This window comes from Microtus oregoni, unplaced genomic scaffold (genome assembly GCF_018167655.1).
Source record: "Microtus oregoni isolate MIOR12 unplaced genomic scaffold, Mior012 000005F_ref0000423, whole genome shotgun sequence".
In the NCBI taxonomy this organism is placed as follows: Eukaryota; Metazoa; Chordata; class Mammalia; order Rodentia; family Cricetidae; genus Microtus; species Microtus oregoni.
In genome coordinates this window covers 29,736,785-29,756,675 of record NW_024543064.1, presented here as the reverse complement: position 1 = coordinate 29,756,675, position 19,891 = coordinate 29,736,785, and the positions used below count along the sequence as shown (strand labels likewise).

General features: G+C 48.9%; 1 protein-coding gene across 2 annotated transcripts; it reads left to right on the top strand.

The window, feature by feature from the left end:
* The first annotated feature begins 3,720 nt into the window (after positions 1-3,720).
* Mycl (MYCL proto-oncogene, bHLH transcription factor) lies at positions 3,721-10,584 on the top strand. 2 transcript variants are annotated; one of them, XM_041652919.1, is made up of 3 exons: positions 3,721-3,909; positions 4,611-5,118; positions 8,031-10,584. In XM_041652919.1, the coding sequence occupies exons 2-3, from the start codon at positions 4,620-4,622 to the stop codon at positions 8,642-8,644; spliced, it is 1,113 nt and encodes a 370-aa protein (XP_041508853.1). In that variant the 5' UTR covers positions 3,721-3,909; positions 4,611-4,619; the 3' UTR covers positions 8,645-10,584. The 2 variants fall into 2 exon arrangements, with proteins under 2 accessions (XP_041508853.1, XP_041508852.1); XM_041652918.1 differs by lacking the exon at positions 3,721-3,909 and adding an exon at positions 4,004-4,248.
* Positions 10,585-19,891: the final 9,307 nt, after the last annotated feature.

Below are 19,891 nucleotides of genomic sequence, written 5' to 3'. Positions count from 1 at the left end.
ACACTTTCTCAGGCAGATGTTGGGTGCTGTGCTTCACCAGGGTGAGGAAGTAAATCAAGAAAGAGGAAGAAATGAGTTCTGAATGACAGGCCATCAACGCAGGGCAGAAGCAGCGGGGATTTCCAGGATCAGAGAGAGGGGAAGTTCTAGCCTGAGAGTGGTGAAGCTGGCCAAGAAACCATGAAGTTCAGATTCCAATAGGAAGACGAATGGTTCCCAGACAGTGGTTCCAAGAAAAGAGAAGTGTAACTGACAGATTGATAGCCCGGTATGCTGGGCTGAATGAAGTAATCTTTGTAGCTGGTGTCTCGTATGAATGGGAGGCAGGTGTTTCAACACCTAGTAAGTCCACAGAAACAAAAGTGAAGCAATTCAATGCTGAAGAAGTGTTTTAAAAGGAGTGCTAAAGTCAGGCTGGTAACATACACACACACACACACACACACAGAGAGAGAGAGAGAGAGAGAGAGAGAGAGAGAGAGAGAGAGCTGAGCCAAGTGGGCAAGATAGTTCAGCAGGTAGCAACGCTTCCATGCAAACCTGACCACCTGAATTTGATACCCAGGAGTCCACAGAGGAAGAAGTAAACTGACTCCCAAAAGTTGTCCTTTGACCCGCACACTTAGAGGCAGTGGCAAGCATGCCAGTACTCATACACATCCCCCTAACTACTTTCTTATTACAGGCAATAATAAAGTTAAATTAAATATAGTCCTAAGGCTTGAAGGCCAAAACTCGGAGTTATCAAACTAGCTCTTTTTTTAAAAGGAAACAAATAGTCAATGTCCGTGCTATTTCATATGGTTATACCGTAACTAAATGCATAAGTCACCCTCTCTGTCTCTCTCTCTTCCCTTAGGATTGCCATGAGTTCAAAGCCAGTCTGGGCTACGGAGTGAGAACCCATCTCAAAGCAAAACAAAAATAAATAAGTAAATGATAGATAATTCCAGTACTTGGGAGGTTGAGACAGAAGGATTGACACACGTTCCAGGCCAGCTTGGGTTCAATAAGACCCTGTTTCAAAAACAAAACAAACAAAAATCTCACCTAGATAAATAAGTAACATCTTGAAAAATGCAGACCATGCCAGCACATGGGAGTGGAGGCAGGAGGATCAGGCGTTCAAGGCAGTCTTAATTACATAGTGTGTATAAAGGACAGCCTGCACTAGTTGAGACTCTGTCTCAAAGTAATAAAAACAGAATATCAGGGCTGGTGAGATGGCTTGGTGGGTAAAGGCACCTACTGTCAAACCCAGTGACCAGAGTTTAATTCCCAGAACCTACATGGCAGAAGAAAAGTACTGCCTCCCACAAGTTGTCTTCTGACCTCCAATTACCCCCCCTGCCATGTGTGTGTGTGTGTATACATGTATAACGTATATGCAAATTTTTATGAATTAGAACAACAACAACCAAATTGCAGATAATTTTGATGTCTCGAGGGTTGTATTTGTTACCTTGGTGAACGTTCTGGGTCCAGACATTAACTCAGAAACCACAGTTGTTAGTCCTAAAAGCAGCAGCGTCTCCTCGGAACAGACACACATTAACCAGGCTCCTGAGACTGATATTTCAAATCAGATGCCAATTCATTAATTTATAAGGGGAAGTGGGGCTTTGGAACAGCCTGGGTTTCTCTGTTTGTGGCTGAGTGCATTCTCTCCCAGTGGGCAGATTCACAAGGAGGGCAGAACAGCTTTCTGAGAACTGCTGTGTGACCCAGAGCGTAAGTAAGGTCGGGGAATGAATTGTGTTGCTCCAAACTATGATGCCTCCATCTCCCCAGTCTCTGAGGCAGCATTTTTGTAGCCAGAGACATCTTGATAGATGCTAGTGATTACTGTGGCAACCCTCCTTGACCTCTGACTTTCTCTGCTGCTCAAACCTTTTTTGTCTAGCACCAATACTTTCCTAGCTATAGTAATACTTTTGGCCTGGGTATATGGCTCAGGAGTAGAGCCTTTGTTCAGCTTACATCAGGCCCTAGGTTCAAGTCCCATCACTGAAGAAAAATCATTTTATTTTTGAGACAGGCTTTCAATATGTTGCCCAATGCTCAGTGATCCTCCTGTGGTTAGCTTCCCAAGTAGCTAGGATTACAGGCATGTGCCCACTGTCCCCTCATTACATTAATACCGTCAACCAGGCAGTAGTCTAGATTGTCTCCAGCAAGGGAATTGGTACATCGTCGTGTTACAGTTAGAAGTTTGTGTTGGGATTATAGCATAAGCCACCATACCTGGTCCTGTATAGTCAGTTCTAGGCCAGCCTGGGAAACAGAATGAGATTCTGTCTCAATAAATAAATAAATAAATAAATAAGTAAGTAAGTAAATAAGTAAATGAACAAAAGAAATAACCAAGTAGGCCCATTTTTCAAGCATATATTCCTAGCCTCCTATGAATTCTATGCAACAAATTCTTCCGGCTTATATTGGTGTCTGTCATCATGACCAAAACCCCTGGCCTCTACTGCAACCACCCCAGACAACATCCCAGACACCAAAATGAAGTGTAGTCTCTCTGCATCAGGGCTGCAATCAAACTTGGAGCCTTTTCTGGGCCTCTTGGTACAACACAGAACAGGGCATACAGGCCGTCTCAATAAAATCTGTTTGGCTAGGTCACTCAGAAGTCAGAGCACAAATATTGCCAGCCGTCATTCTAGATGCTGGGATTACAAAGCAACTAAGAGCCAATTTCTGCCTTCAAGGATTTCCCAAACACACCTTAGACACAACAAACGGAACACAGAGAGTCACACACACCCCTGCCTTCTCACCCAACTCATGGGTCATCTCACACCTCCTGTTCCCTGCCCCAAAACAAAGGGAAGTGTTTGTACTTTTGGCTTCAGTCTGTGGGGATGGCAACAGCGTGGAGTTTGGACTAGTCAGACAAAAAGGGTGGGAGGAAGAGAAAGATGGCAGACAACCAGACACCAGACCTTGATGCCAGGTGGAAGATTCTAGATGTGTTGGCTGCTATCCTAAGTTCCTTGGACCTAAATCTCAGGCTGTATAGCTTCTTCCTTTCTCTGAAGGTAGCCTGTGTAGGATAACACAAAGGAATTATACCGCCATTATCTTGGCCAGGGCTTCCAGGCAAAACTTGAGCCCACAGCTAGAAGGGCAAAACAGAGGCCAGAATGAAGTTACTACACCCCTAGGCCCCAATCTCTAGAACAGCTCTTAGGAGAGCTTTGTGTAGAGGATGATTATTGAGAGTCAGGGCAGTGAAGGAGGGGTCAAGTGTCAGTTATGACCTGGAAGGGGCGTCTCACTACCCACCCGAGGCTAAGCTGGTGCTGGTGCTGTTGGTATTCTCACACGTCCCTTCCCAAGATGCTCTTTTTAGTAAACAAATTCTCCCAGGCGACCCTCTGAAGTTATGGCCATCCCTTCATCTCACATGTAAAACCGAGGCTCAGAGACGTTCTGTGCTGCAGGCTTCATAACCTGGAATCTTCCCTTGCTGTTCAGGTTTGAGTCACCGTGCTAAGAAATGGGCTAACGGTTGCTGAAGCAATGGGTTAATTCAAAAACCCGGGTTCAGTGCAAGGGCCGCCAGGTGGCGCGGTGGAGGTGCAGTGTGTCCTCCCTCCCCCCCCCCCCCCAGCCCTACCCCACCTCTATCAGGGGTGGGACGCACCTGAACCCTTTGGGGCGCACCCTGGGAAGTAGGCTAGCAGGGTGGGGCGGGGAGCAGCTCTAGGCCCTGGGTCTGAGTAGGCGGAGAGAGCGGCGTTAGTTAGGTCGCCGGGACCGCAGAAGCCTCTCTGAAGAGTCACGCCTCCACCAGGAGACTGCGGGGCTGCATCAGCTCTTCTGCTCTGCGCTCCCCAGCGTGCAATTTATTAGGGGGGCTTCAAGGGATAGAATAGAAACGACCAGTGCAGCCAGGAGGTGGGGCCAGCCCCACCTGTCGCCAGCGGAGAGAGGGGAGGAAGGGGGTGGGGCTTGTCTCCTAGGGACCACCCCCCCTCCTGGTCCCCGAGCCCCGGGCACGCGACGAGATATAAAGCAGTCGGGAAACAATGCGCCTCCAGATCGCGCTCCCGCGTCGATCCCGGGAGCGTCCTGGCTGCCGTGTGCGAGCGAGGCGGGGGGAGCGCGCGCAGGGGGCGCGTTCGTGAGTGCGGGGCCGCGCGCTCGGTGGCGCGCATGTGTGTGTGTGCGGGCTGCCGGGCTTCCCCGAGCCGGCGGGGAGCCGCTCCGCTCCAGGTGGCGGGCGGTGGGAGCGAGGTGAGGTTGCGGGTGGCCCGGGCGCGGGTCCCCGTGGGACGGGCGGTCTACAAGGCTGCAGGCTGCCTTCGAGACAGCGCGCCCCCGCCCGGCCCTGCTGTGCCCCAGGAGCTGCGCTCCGGGCGGTGCTGGCAAAGTTTGCTTTGAACTCGCTCCCCGCAGCTTGATCGGCCCGCTGCGAGCTGCCCTGAGCGTGCTGACCCCAGGCCAGGCTCCCCGGGACCAGGGATCAGAGCGCGGGTTGCCAGCCGGTGGGCCTGGGGAGGGACCGGAGCCCCGCAGCCGGCTGCGGCGAGGGTCTCGGAGCCGCCTCTTCCCTCGGCCGGCACCGCAGTCAGCACGTCTCCCCTTCCCTCCCGCAGGGAGCGGACATGGACTTCGACTCGTACCAGCACTATTTCTACGACTATGACTGCGGAGAGGATTTCTACCGCTCCACGGCGCCCAGCGAGGACATCTGGAAGAAATTCGAGCTGGTGCCGTCGCCCCCCACGTCGCCGCCCTGGGGCTCGGGTCCCGCCGTCGGGGACCCAGCCTCTGGGATTAGTCCCGGGGAGCCTTGGCCTGGAGGGGGTGCCGGAGACGAGGTGGAATCTCGGGGCCATTCGAAAGCTTGGGGCAGGAATTACGCTTCCATCATCCGCCGTGACTGCATGTGGAGCGGCTTCTCTGCCCGGGAACGGCTGGAGAGAGTAGTGAGCGACCGACTCACCCCAGGCGCGCCCCGGGGGAACCCGCCCAAAGCGCCCGCCACCCCGGACTGCACTCCCAGTCTGGAAGCCAGTAGTAACCCGGCGCCTGCCACCCCGTGTCAGCTGGGCGAACCCAAGACTCAGGCCTGCTCCGGGTCCGAGAGCCCCAGCGACTCCGGTAAGGACCACACCAGGCTAGCTAAGAGGGAGGCATCCCATGGGTGGCCAGAGCTCTACAGCTGTCTGAGGTCAAGCATTGGGTCTTAAACCTTCCCATCACCTCCCCATTTTCTGACTGAAGCTGTCGGTGTAGCCCCCAGCTGTGTCTGTCTGGCACGTGGGTGTGTTGGTAAACAGTTTGGAGAAGTGGGGAGGGAGCCAGCGTCCCTCTGATGGTGATTGGAGCCCCAGGGGACAGGGGCGACATGCTGAGGGCTGGCGCTTAGAGAGGACAATACTGGGGTTGAACTGTAGGGGATTTCTGTCTTTGGGAGGTTTAAAAGGGTGCCCTTAAGAGTCACTTCAAGCTTGAAGCTTTTTTGTTGCTGCCTCTTTCTCTGGGAAACTCACACTTCCCTAAGGGAGAAAAGACTAAGGAACCTTTTGTGCAGAACCAAAGTCTTCATCCTCTCGGAAACCTCCATCTCCTGCCTGCGTTACCCTAAGTTGCTTAGTCTCCCCTCCTATCCCAGTTCCACTGGTTACCACTTAAGCACCCTCATCACCAGTGACCTATGAGACAGGTGGGGGAAGAATAAACGCTCCTCTTAACGGATGGGAAAACCGAGGCTTAGAGACAGGAAATCCGAAGAGTGAGCCCCAGCCTCCTACTGTCTATCCAGCTTCTTTTCCTCAACCTCAGTCTCCCCTGATATTTAGAGGGAATATTTATTCCCCGCAGCTTATTTGGGAAAGGCTCCACCATGCCTGTTGCTTTGGATTTAGCTAGTGTCCAAGCTCCCTCCCAGCACATCTGTGGGCTTCAGCTGCTCGGCTGCATTCAACAAATGTTCAGTGATTCCTACTTTGTCCCACCTCTGGGAGAAGAGCTGCCGTTGAGGTAACGGTCATGGTGCTCCAGGCCTCCCTCCGTGCCGATGAAGGGCAGACTTCGCTGAGGTCAGACCACCCAGCCTCTTAGCCCTCTCCCTACTCATGAGAAGGACTGGAGTGGGTGCTATTGCAGGTGCAGAGGGAGGCTTTGGGCACAGTCACTAATAGTGAAAAGTCACTGCAGAGATAAAAATACCTTACATGGGTGTTTGGTAGGGGACTGGGGAGTTGGCTATGGAAGCTGTTTGTATATTTATTGGGGGGGGGGTTGAGAAGAACACAATTAAAAGTCGCTTTTTCTTCGATCCATTGTGATAAAGTCATTTTTAACATGCAACAAGAGCTTTGTGTGTTTGTCTAACAGCTCGAATGGGAATCTTGAGATCAAGAAACTAATGAAGATGCAGCTCTACCGGGTGGGGGGTTAGAGTAGAAAGCTCATCATCTTGGAAGTTTGGAGTTCTTTATCTGAGGTCCAGACCGCTATCAAAATGACAGGGAGTGGGTCTGATCTGGGCCTCCGTTTCTTCTGGTGAAAACGAGGAGGGATGGACTTGGTTGTCCCGCTTGAGGACATCCCTTATCTTGTGGAATCTGAGACTATGTTCTGCAAAGGAGAATGGTGTCTTAAGTGATACCTTCCTTAGTTAGATACAGCCCTGTGTGCTGTGAGATTTAACAATGAAAATTAAAGGCTTGGGATGTACAGAAACTTAAATCATTTTCTGACCTGCCCTTTAACCTGAACCTGTTTGTGGGCTCCTGGGTCACTCTCTGGCCACATGGCCTAGAACAAAATGCAACAGATTGCAAACAATGAGGGGGTGGGGTGGGGAGTGTGACTGACGGCACAGATCAGCCAATAGGGATTGGGGCTGGGGAAAACAGCATTCCAAACACTCCTTAGCTAGCCAATCACAGGCTTTGAGGCCAGGGGGCTGAATGGTCAGGTTTTATTAATGGAGAAATAATGCGATTGTCCACACAATGGAAACCTTCCTGACAAAGGGGCTCAAGCCTCCTGATATGCAAAAGAGGCAGAGATCGGAGCTCTTCTGTTGTCAGCCAGAATGCTTCCAAGGTGGCCTTCTGTGTTGAGGGCTGCAGAATGTGGGGAGCAGGAGGTCTTTCCCTGATTGCCTGACCAGATTGGGTTCATCTCACAGACCCTCCAGCTAGGGAATGGTACAGACACTTCTTGGTGTCTCTGAGTCCCTGGCATGGTGGCCTTTTTATCTTGGTCATTCTGCTGTTCCTTGTCTGCCTCTGGTGCAGCTCGTTGGGAAACGGTTGTTTTTGTACCTTTGTGAAGTTCCCAAGGCTCTTGTGACCTGTGATTATAAATCCAACCCTCTTCTGGTCCAGTGGTGGGGGTGGGGCAGGTGACCTATACATGATGGATGGCTTTAGAAACCCATTGAACCCGGGGACAAAATGCTCCTGAGGGAGACCCTTCCCCTCCCCTCTGTGGCTGGAGAGAACCGGTTGTCGCCCTCCCTCCTCGGTGTCTTCAGCTGAAAGGATGGTAGAACAGAGAGGTGGGGAATAATAGGATTTATAACTTGTGAAAAGTAACAATTCCCAAGCGCAGGCTGTGCTGGGCAGGAACAAAGGGCAACTCTGCCCACAGACCCCTCATTTACAATTCTGATGGGGCATGAAAGAGCCCTAGTGGGGAAGATCTTTATAGCTAAACTTTGTCCTAGGCCACTGGCTCTTTCCATCCCCTCAGTGGGGGAGGAGGGAGCCTGTGCAGACTGGGGGCTGTTGGCTGGGGTCTGCCTTTTGTTCTTATCCAAGCCTTGTACAGAAGGAAACTGGAGACTATTTTCCTTGTTTATTTCCCCCTTCACTCTGCCATTTTCCTAGAATAAATGAGTTGGCGGTCTCTCTCCTCACTTGAGTTTGGTAATAACTAAACCATGGACACATCACCTATTCTCACAAGCCGAGACATTGCAAACTGAGGCTGTAGGGTGTGTGTATATGTGTTCCTCATGGGATATGTTTCTTCTCTTCCTATCTCTTCTTGGACAGAGGGCGAAGAAATCGACGTGGTAACGGTGGAGAAGAGGCGATCTCTGGACATCCGAAAGCCAGTCACCATCACGGTGCGAGCAGACCCCCTGGACCCCTGCATGAAACATTTCCACATCTCTATCCACCAGCAACAGCATAACTATGCTGCCCGCTTTCCTCCAGAAAGTTGCTCTCAGGAGGGGGCTCCAGAGAGGGGTCCCCAGGAACCTGAGGCTCCAGAGGTAGAAGCTCCCAAGGGGAAAGAGGAGGAAGAGGAGGAAGAGGAGGAGGAAGAGATTGTGAGTCCCCCACCTGTAGAAAGCGAGACTCCCCAGTCCTGCCACCCAAAACCTGTCAGTTCTGACACTGAGGACGTGACCAAGAGGAAGAACCATAACTTCTTAGAACGAAAAAGGAGGAATGACCTCCGTTCGCGGTTCCTGGCCCTGAGGGACCAGGTGCCCACCCTGGCCAGCTGCTCTAAGGCCCCCAAAGTCGTGATCCTAAGCAAGGCCTTAGAGTACTTGCAAGCTCTGGTGGGGGCTGAAAAGAAGATGGCTACAGAGAAAAGGCAGCTCCGGTGTCGGCAGCAGCAGCTGCAGAAAAGAATCGCGTACCTCAGTGGCTACTAACCCAGCAAAAAGCCTGACTTCTCTGTCACACACACACACACATGCACGCATGCACGCACACGTTTATTTTCTATCTTCTCTCCCCCTTTTAGTAATTTGCACATTTTGGTTACAGCGGGGCAGGCTGGACAGTCGATCCCAGAATGCATTGCAGCCAGTGCACACACAATAAGGGCTTGCATTCTTGGAAACCTCGAAACCCAGCTCGCCCTCTTGCCTGACTCATGGGAGTGCCGTCTTCTCTGGCGCCTTTGGCTTCTCAGCGGGCGGCTGACTGAGGAGACTCGGGGCCTGCCTAGCTCACTGGCTTCGGAGGAAAGGCTGATGGATGCTATGCAACAGGTGGTGGACGATGCCAGGGGCTGCAGCCTGCCTGAGATCTCACACTGTGCTAGAGCTTTAGGCTGGGAAAGGATGCTGCTCCCACTGGTGTCTCTGGGGATGACACAAGGACAGCTGGGCCTGGATACTGTCCCTGAGGCCCTGTTTTCCAGGACACAAGCGAGCTGTCCTGGGTGAAGACAAGCTTGCAGTCTTGATCAGCATGGACCATTACCTCACTGTCAGACACTTTACAGTAGCTGAGGAGTGGAAACCTTTAAGATACTTTAGGACATTAGGCCACACCCTACCCTCCACTCTCAACGCTAGGACTTTGAAAACATTTAAAGGGCTCGGCCTATAGAGTCTTTGTCTCAGAGCTCTCTGAGCCTCCTCAGAGAGAGACCTGCTTATCCTTACAAGGTATTTTGTTTGTTTGTTTGTTTGTTTATGCCTTTGTTATGCAATTGGCACCACAGGGCCCTTTCAGACAGATCAGAAATATTTCTGCAGGACGTGCGAAAATGATTCATGGGAAAGCCTTGGCATCCTGGCTCATGAACATCTTCCTTGCCCGTGTGTTTTCTGCAGGGCCATTTGAAGCCCAGCTTGGAACCTTCTCTCGAGGCAGACACAAAGAGCCCAGGAGGAAGTGCCCGACCACTTCCTCTTTCCCTCCTGCCTCTCAAGTCAGTTCTTGATTTTTGTCGAAATTCTGCAGGAACAGTGTAAACCTGTCCTTCTGAGGCAACTTCAAGGAGTTTGCTGGCTCTGAAGCCACCATCCTGGTTCTCTGGGTCACCTCCTTCTCACAGAATCTGGGCCTGATAGATACTCTGGGGGGAGCTGCTGGGATTCATCGGGTGCCCCAGAAGGTACATGTGGGTTGTCAAGATGCCCTAGGAGCAGAGCTAAGCCAACCCCAACTGGTTTTGCTCCAGCTGTGTTCTGCAGCACCAGGTGGAATCTAGGTACAGCCCTCAATAGGGAAAGTGACCCAAGCTAGCGGTGGTCATGTGGGCGTCCTCGGAGATCCTAAACTTTGCCTGAACGAAGAGTCAACCTTTTCGGAACTCTGCCCAGAAAGGCCAATCCCTTCCTGCTGGCCCTGCGTTTGGAAGTAGGGGAACAGTGTGGGGGGCGGACAGATGGTAAATACTACCTGTGCCTCTCAAAGACCAGCTGCCACTTCCAGATCTGCCCACCACGATGGCTTGGCATTGCTTCCTGGCCTCAGAGAAAGCTTTGGAAGTAGCCGTTCTGCCTGCTGGGGCAGGACTTTCAGGCACCAAGGGGCTCCTGGGACTCTGGAAGGGTAAGTGGGAAGCAGGCTACTGAAGACTCATCTGAACGGCTTGTGTTCTATAAGCTGCTGCTGGGTTACGTGCTGCGCGAGTTGTTTTTTTTTTTTTTAATACTGTATTTTTGTATGCTTTTTGCAAAGTGGTGTTAACTGGTTTTGTACAAGAAAAAAAAAACACAAAAACCTCCTGTTGCAAGGGTCTGGTTTATTTTGAAAGGCAAGTTTACCTGAAATTTTGTATTTAGTTGTAATCATTAATTGCTTGATTTTAAACTGTTGCCTTCTGGGACATCTTCTAATAAAAGATTTCTCAAAAATGTCAGAGTGGGGGTAGCATATGCCATCTGAGTCCTCCCGAACCGGAGAAAACTATTTCAGAGTAGCCACAAGCCATCTGGGTGGCTGCATTTTTCTACCACGTTGCTAACCTGGTCATTCCACTCTGGGTCCCTGAATGCCCTTTCAGACATGCCTAAACAATGTCCTGTCTGCTCAGGGCTCAGGGTTCAGTGAAAACAAAATTCCCTGGTGAATTGCAGAGTGCTGAGCTGTACGTTCCAAGGCTGGAAGCCTGGCTCTGCCGCGGCTGTGGCCTTCACTTTTGTCTATCTGAATCCTCGATGCCTTATCTGTGAGATGAGTAGAAAGAGCTCACTGGGTTTTTGCGGGTTTCAAGTGAGGTTGTAGATTTTTAATTTCTTTCTAAGTTATACAGCCTCATACGGGGACTGTTCTTACGGAGTCCTGGTTTTATTTGGTTTTTGTCTTTTATTTTATTTTGAGATAGGGTCTGTCTCTCTACATAATCCTGGCTGTCCTGGAACTTACTACTTAGACCACGCTGGCCTAGAATTCTCAGACATCTGCCTGCCTCTGCCTCCCACATGCTGAGGTTAAAGGCATGCACCATCATGCTCAGCTTGTTTTTGGTCTTTTGAGACTGGGTTTTATTATTAGATAGCCTTGGTTGGCCTACATAGACCAGGATGGCCTTGAACTCAGAGAGCATCTACCTGCCTCTGCCTCCTAGGTACTGGGACTAATGGTGTACAACACCACACCTAGCCTCATAAAACCATTTGTAGGATGGTTTTATTTCCCTATCTATCTGTATGCCCGTCTGTCTGTCCATCCATCCATCCATCCATCCATCCATCCATCCATCTGGTTTCTCAGGGTTTCTGTGTAGCCCTGGCTGTCCTGTAACTGACTGTGTAGACCAGACTGGCCTCAAACACACAGAGATCTGCCTCCTGAGTGCTGGGATCAAAGGTATGAGTCACCACCACCCAGCTAGCTGTAGGATGGTTTTAAAACAATTCTCTGAGAATTTCTGGTATAATGATTTTTTTCCTCTCTCAATTAATGAGAGGAAAATTAAGGCTTTGCAGTGTTCTCCCATTAATTGTTGTGAATGCAAGGGGAGAGGATTTGTCCATAGCCCTTCCTCCTGGATCACTGCCTATCCCTAGAGCCGGAGGTTGTTATCCTTTACATGATTCTGATCAGCTCGTTTGATATGGGAAGTGCCAAGAAGGAACAGGAGAGTCCACAGTCAGTTGCTTGTTCCACTGCCTCTGTTTGGGGCCACTGTGCCTGGCCCTTTCTGGGATGAAGTGAAACAAATGTCCCAAGAGCAGCTTGCCACCCCGCAGCAGCATCTGTGGCCTGGGTTGGATAATTTCACTCCAAAGATGCCTTCTGTGAAAAGAGAACAGTTGCTATTCAAAAGGCAATGGACACCCTGGGGGAGAGGAGGCTGCTTGGGTCTCCACTAATCCTACCTTACAGTTGGGGCCTCACTGCCTGCCTTGCTGCCTGGATGCCTGTGGAGCTTCTCCTGGGGCTTGGGACATACAGTGCAAGGCCCTGAGTTCAATCTCTGGCAGCATCAAAAATGAACAGAAAAGCTCTTAGCTCCTTAATCTCCAAGGTGATCTTTATTACAGCCTGGTAAGTAAGCAACAGCAATCACTGCCATACTGTACTGCACAGTACTGTACTGGGGCCCAGTGTGTTTTCTTGCCCAAAGTCATACAGTAAAACAAGTTTGCAGGGCCGATCTTTTGTCGAGTGAGTATCCCATCGGACTGCCTCTTTCTGGACCGACTGCCCCTAGAACCTCAGAAGATATTTCAGAAAGCTTTTCTTTTCAATTTTCAAAGATTTATTTATTGTTTTTGTTTTGTGTGTATGGGTGTTTGCCTGCATGTATGTCTGCACCGGCCTCGGGTCGCCAAGCGTTCTGAATGATAACAGGATCTCACGTAGCCTAGGTTGGTCTTGAATTCACTATATAGTAAAAAATGACCTTGAACTTCTGACACACACAACCCCCCCTCCCCCGCGCCTCCACTTCTAGAATGCTAGGATTAAAGGCATATGCTCTCATACCTGGAAAATACTATCTTTCTTAGAACTCCCAATAGCTTCTTTATTTGCTGTGGTGTACTTGATGGTGCTAGGAATTGAACGCAGGGCATGGTACATTTGAGGTATATACTCTTCTGAGCCCATTTGTCAAGAGACTGATTTGAAGGATTACCCCCACACACTCCTCGAGAAAGAATCCCTGAGCCTTCTTAGAGTAATAAGGACCCAGGGGAAAGGCGGCAACGCTAGCTTCTTTGCCAATCCTTACGATAACCTAGAGAGCAGGGGCCGGGGGTGGCCCCATTTCACAGAAAAGCAAACTGGACAATTCGGAGGCAGTAAAGCTGCTCTCTGAACTCACACACTGTACCGTCTGGAGCTACCCAAGTTTCAGCTCCTCTGAGTCAGTCTGAGAAAGGAAAGGGGGAATAAAGCCATCTCCTGGGGGGGGGGGGGGGAGGGAGTTTCTGGAATGTGAAGTATTTTAAGCTCTTTCCTAGCTCATTTCTGCAAACTCCTACCTCTGTCTTTGTCTGTGAATAACTCAGAGTTTATTCCTGGATTTCAGAGAGCGGTTCCTACAAATTAGGTTTGCCTCTGAAAGGTATACCTGCAGGACTGCACAGCCACCTTGGCAGGAACATATTAAGGGGCCATGGAAAAGCTACATTCAGCGTAGAAAACAGGTCATCCTTTTTGGACAATAATATGAGCGAGGCTAAGGTGCATGCCATACATGCGTAACTCCTGCTCCAGTTGGCTGTTACAGGGGAACTGAGACGCCTTAGACTCTCCTATTTGATCTGAAGTGGTCATAGGTGCGCCTGAGATCCAGGTGTTCCAGAATGTTCGCTTTAGAAGAGGAAAGGGATCCTGGCTGCGCAGAGGGCTGTTGTCTGGGACGGATCTGAAAGGTGACAGGCTTGCTGGAGGTGTTTTTTTTTTTTTCTAAGGAGAAGATAGCCAGAGATCGTGGATGTTTGAGTGGCTAGCACGGGGAAAGTATCTAAATGTGTCAGTTTAAAGTTCCCTTACCCGTGGATATAGCTACTGCAAACTCGGTGGGCGGCCTTTCGGGTTTAATGTCTGTTTATTTAGGATGACGCTGCCAAAGGGATCCGACCATATTAATGTTACCATTCTCTTGGCAAGGAAATGTAAGTATGTTCTTAAAGTCTCTAATCAGGTGTGCTATTAAACGATTAGGCTCAGGGCCAGGGGTCTACTAGGAGCCTGGCAAATACTGGATTGCCTCTAAACTTGAGAACAGTAAGCTAAGGGGCCACTCAGACCCAACAGACCTCAATTCCAAACGTTGGCTCTGCATTTTTCTAGCTGTATGATTGTTGGCAAGTTACTAACCTCGCCTGGCTCCAATTTCCCCAACTATTAAAAATTTTAAAAAGATACAAAGAATAACACCTTCCTAATTGGGTTGTTGTGAACAACGGTAGCTGTTCAGTAAATGATTGGTATTATCGAAACAATATTAGCGAGCCAATTTAGTGAACTAGAGATGACTCAAGAGGTTAAGAGCACTGGCTGCTTTTCCAGAGGACCTGGGTTGCATTCCCAGCACCCACTTGGCAGCTCACAGCTGTCTGTAGCTCCAGTTCCAGACTTCCTGGCCTGCACAGGCATCAGACAGGCATACCCATGGTACACAGACTACATGCAAACAAAACGCCCAGATACATAATTTTTTTTAAAAAACAAGCCACATTTAGGCAACAGATGAGTCATATTCGAAAGGTAATGGACAGAAGGCATTTTAAAATGAGAAATGTTTCCAGCAGGCGCTGGGGAGATGGCTCAGCTGGTAAAGCACATACCCCACAAATGTGGGGCTCTGTGTTCAGTCTTTAGAATCCATTTAAAAGCAAAAACCGTGTATGGTGGAGTCTGTTTGCAATTCCGGTGCTGGGGAGGTAGAGACAGGTAGATGGCCAGGAAGCCTAGCCTATCATCAAGTCCCCAGTCCCAGTGAGAGACTCCATCTCAAAACAAAAGGGTGGATGAGTGGTGGCACACGCCTTTAAACCCAGCACTCGGGAGGAGGCAGAGACAGATGAATCTCTGAGTTTGAGGCCAGAGCTCAAACTACAAGAGCTAGTTCCAGGACAGGCTCCAAAGGTACGGAGAAACCCTGTCTCAAACAAACAAAAAGAAAAAAGAAAAAGGTGGATGGTGTCTGAGGGGAACTGACCATTGGCTGGGAAAAGTGTCTATCTGTCCCCCTCCCCTCCACAAACATGCACCCCCCTCGACACATGAAATTTTCATGAATGATTTCTTAAACTGTAATACCCACACTGGTGTGCTCATGTGATGCTGAATCATCACGGAAGGAACACTAAGGGTTTGGTAGCCTGAGATAGGCAGATGAGAAAGGTGAGAGCAAGTCTGGAGACTCTGACTGGCCCCAGCATCCAGGTTTCATGGTAGGCAGAAGCTGTATCTCTATAAACCTGTTTTAAACGCTCCATTGTAAGACACAGGGCATTGTGGTGCCTTTGGACAGACATAGCAGACTGACCCCATTCAGTGGTTCTGGTTAGACTCTTAATTGGTTTGAGACAAGATCTCCCTCGGTAACCTGGGCTAGCCTGGAGCTTACTATTAGACCAAACTGGCCTGGAATTTATAGTAATCCTCCTGAATCAGTCACCCAGTATGCTAGGATTACAGGTGGGTGTTTAATCATGCCTGGTGCTCTTTAAAACTTTTTTTTTTTTTTTTGGTTTTTCAAGACAGGGTTTCTCTGTGGTTTTGGAGCCTCTCCTGGAACTAGCTCTTGTAGACCAGGCTGGTCTCGAACTCACAGAGATCCGCCTGCCTCTGCCTCCCGAGTGCTGGGATTAAAGGCATGCGCCACCACCGCCCGGCTCCTCTTTAAAACTTTTATTTTGAGATAGGTCCACCCAAATTGCCCAGGCAGGTAGGTCCCTTGCCATTCTCTTGCCATAGCCTTCTGAGAAGCTGGAATTGCAGGCCTTGCCTTATCAGGCCTGGCAGAGGCAAATGGTTCTCAAACTTCTGTGCGTCTCCCCACCCCTAAGACTGTCACAGAAGTTCAGGGTCTGGAATTTGTCCTGTGTCTTAGCGTTACTATTGCTACAACAAAACACCATGACCAAAAAGCAAGTTGGGGAGGAAAGGGTTTATTTGACTTAACACTTCCTATTGCTGGTCATCATTGAAGGAACACAGGACAGGGATTCAAACGGGGCAGGAGCCTAGAGACAGGAGCTGATCCAGAGGCCATGGAGGGGTGCTGCTTACTAGCTTGCTCCTCATGGCTTACTTGGCCTGCTTTCTTATAGAACCCAGGACCACCAGTCCAGGGATTGACCCTTCCCCATCAATCACTAACTAATTAAGAAAATGCCTTACAGCTGGATTTTAATGGAGTTATTTTCTCAATTAAGTTTCCCTCCTTTCAGATACTTCTAGTTTGTGGTGGTGGTGGTGCACACCTTTAATTCCAGCACTGGGGAGGCAGAGGCAGACAGATCTCTGTGAGTTCGAGGTCAGCCTGGTCTACAGAGCAAGTTCCAGGACAGTCAGGGTTACACACACACACGCACACACACACACACACACACACACACACACACACACACACACACACAAACCCGTCTTGAAAAACAAAAACAGAACAAAAAAGAAAGAGAAAAGAAAAGAAAGGAAGAAAAAAGAAAGAGGAGAAATAGCCCAAGTCAAAAGAGACAGAGATCGGGGTTATATGGCCATAAACCAAGGAACATGAGGTGCTGCTGGCAACTACCCAAAGCAAAAGGAGAGAATCCAGGGGCACGACTTTCAGACAGCTTGATATCAGATATTTGGCCTCTAGAACTGTAAGAAAATTAATTTGTCTCGTTTTAAGCTACCGGTTTGTGGTAATCTCTTACGGAAGCTCTAGGAATTAATTAAATGTGAATTTATTATGAAATACTTCCCAGAAGAAGTTCTTTTCTTTGGGATATATAAGACTGAGTTTTTAGATGATTGAGTCATGATAAAGTGAAAAACAAAACAAAAACAAATAAAAAAAATAAGACTGAGTTTTACTGCAAGGGTATCTTGGGTTGTACCCAAAAAAGTTAATATGTTTCCCTTTTTTTATGCCATCCTGGCTGGCCTGAACTCAGAGAGTTGCCTGTTTCTGCCTCCCAAGTGCTGGGATTACAGGTATGTGTCATCTGTGCCCAGTGAGTTTGTTTTTGACCCAGCTTTCTTACCTTGAGGACCAACAATTCAGGCTTCCCATAGCCTGTTCTTTCTGCTCTGCACGCCACAGTACCCTCCAGAATCCCACCTTAAATGTTCACATCTTCTACACAATCTGCTTTAGATTGACCCCTCTACTCTACTGGCTTCATTGCTTGCCTTCTTATACCTTTTCCCCTAAAAATGAAAAATCAATAGGTTATCTAGGGGCTGGGAGATGGCTCGGTCAGGAAGGTGTTTGCTGCCCAAGCGTGAGGACCTGAGTTCAGATTCTCAGCACCCACATAAAAAGCTGAGCATAGTGGTATGTGCCTGCAATTCCAACGGCGACAGGAGGATTCCTGGGACTTACTGGCCAGCCAGTCTAGCCAAACTGGTGAGCCTTGGGTTCAATGAGAGACTGTCTCAAAAACCAAATTGAAGACACTTGATGTCAACCTCTGACCTCTGCAGACATTCTTGTGCACTGTACACACGAGTATGTACATGCACCCCCCCCCCCCCCACGCACATCCAAACTCTAACAGAATTGGAGACAATGAAATGAGCACTCATGACATCATCTCCGAGCATGTTTCATCCTGGTGCCTGTCTCTGGTGGGGCTATGCCCTCCCGTCTACATTTGTTTTTCTTTTCTTTTTTTTTTTTTTTTAAAGAAGGTGAGAACGGTACAGAGAGATCCAACCTAATAATATACTTCCCCCTAGGGAAACACACACACGCTGTGAAAATTAGGTACCTGTCCTTGGTATTTCAGAAGGATAGGAAGGAATCACTACTCTCCAAGTAGCCTGGATGTTCCTAGAACCCAATTCTTTTTTAAAAATTCTTTTCATTATTTATTTATTTTTATGGGTATTGGTGTTTTGCCTGACTGTGTATGTCTGTTGGATCCCCTGGAACTGGAGTTACAGACAGTTGTGAGCTGCTGTGTGGGTGCTGGAAATTGAACCAGGGCCCTCTGGAAGAGCAGCCAGTGCTCCTAACCGCTGAGCCATCTCTCCAGTCCCTAGAACCTAATTGTTATGTTTCTAACATACTTTTCCTAACTCAACCTATTTTGGCATTTTTGCCTTTAAAACTAAGATTTCTTTTTTTTTGGGGGGGGGAACCATAGAGATGAGTACCCAGACCACGTACTTGCTATGAATCCAGGCTGACCTCAAACTGGTGACAATTCTTTGGTTTCAGACTTCCAAGCACTGGGATTATAGGCATATGCCATCACTGGCGATTTAAAACTAAGATTTCTGAGAGCCTGCCATGGTGCTCATATTTCTAATGCCAGTGCTCAGGGGGCAGAGGTAGGAGGATGGTGGAGGGTCATCCTGGGCTAGGTAAGGAGAATCTGCTTCAGAAATAAGCAAACAGAAATAAGATTTTTTAGCTGAGGGTTTAGGCTGGTGGTAGAGTGCTTTCCTAGAAAACACGAACCCACTGGGTTTGTTCTCCAGCACCCACGCAAGCAAGCAAGCAAGCAGGCAAACAAAACCCCTCTAGGATTCCTTTGTTTGCAGTAGTCTGACATGAAACATGAAGTATGTTAGAGGTGGGTTTCTGCAGCGTCCTTTCAGCCCGGGCTATGAACATACACGTTAAGTGACATACATATTCTTTTCTCTTGAACTTCCTTTCAGAACAGAGTGAGTTTCTTCTCCTCTGGTCCCATGGAAGAGAGGTTCAAGCTCTGTACCTGGGAATGAGTACAAATAGCTCTTCCAACTCCCCGTGTGCCTTCTTTTATTTCCTCATTACCCTGGCAGTGCTTCCTGTTCAAAGGCTTTATGCTGTTGCTGTCTCAGAAGCACTTATCAACTCCTGGTTATAGACTTCCATTTCCTATTTTCCCTTGAATTCAATGCCTGTGATTAGAATTTCGAATTACAGGATATCTTTCAGGAACTGTTTTTAGTATAATTCAGAGTTCAGAAGATCACTACAGTAGAACCACAAATAAAAGAAGCGTGTGTTAGTGTGTGTGTGTGAGGAGGGGGGTGGCTAATGCCCTTGTTTTCTTTCGGTAGGACCAGTGGAAAGGCAATGAATGGACACGGCGCTGTGCCTTTTCTCGCTTCTCCTCATTTGTTTTGGACCACAGGCTCCATTCTGATTTAGGAGTCTCTGCTGCTCAGCATTTCAGTGATAATTCTCCCCATGATCTACAGGATCCCTGTTCTCCTTGTTTCCATAGCAACAGCCCTGTGTTGCTTGGCTAGAAGCAATTTTCTGCTGCTGTGGTGAAGCCCTATTTTTTTTTTTCATTCCTTTCTCTCCAGTTGCCTTGGTAACCAGCCTCTTCCTCTTCTGGTCTCTTGGTGGTAAATTCCACCCTCCTGTTTATCTCTTTCTCTAGTAACAGTCACCTGGTCGTGACTTGGACAGCGCGAGCCCGTCTGTGAGTGAGCGTAGCCTGTCGTCGTCTGGCTGTCATCGTGAAACCAGCCTCCCCTTTCTCTTTATGTGCATCATCCCTCTGCCCTGCCATCTTTCTGGTGGTTGTCATGGTAACCATACCCTCTGAAAGTCTCCAGGCAAAGGCTCTACAGTTAACAACCGTCATGTGAGAGTGTCTGCCAATATGTGGCCACACATCTCCATTTTAAACTCAGCCCCAGGTGGGTACCACAAATTAGAGAGAACAAGGCTTTTCATCAAAATAGCCTGGATTGAGTAAAGGAGGTACTAGGGACCCAGAGCTAGTAATAGGAGTTCTCTAAAACAATATATGTCGCTACACGGTTTAGCTTAGGTTTGTAAGAGTGGTCATTTTGCCTGAAGAAATTCAAGTGACTGGAAAATATAATGGCAGTCACTCTAGACAGGCCAGTCACATGCTGTGGATTGGGGGGGGGGGCAGGAACACTATTTTGACCCAATGAATTCTGGCTTTACCTGGGAGCTAGACAGAGGCAGCCTCAGAGAAAAAGCGTTTATGTCTCCCTTCCCATCCCAAGTGCTGACTGAACCCAGAGCCTCATGCTTACTAGGCAGATGCTCTACCATTAACCTGCATCCT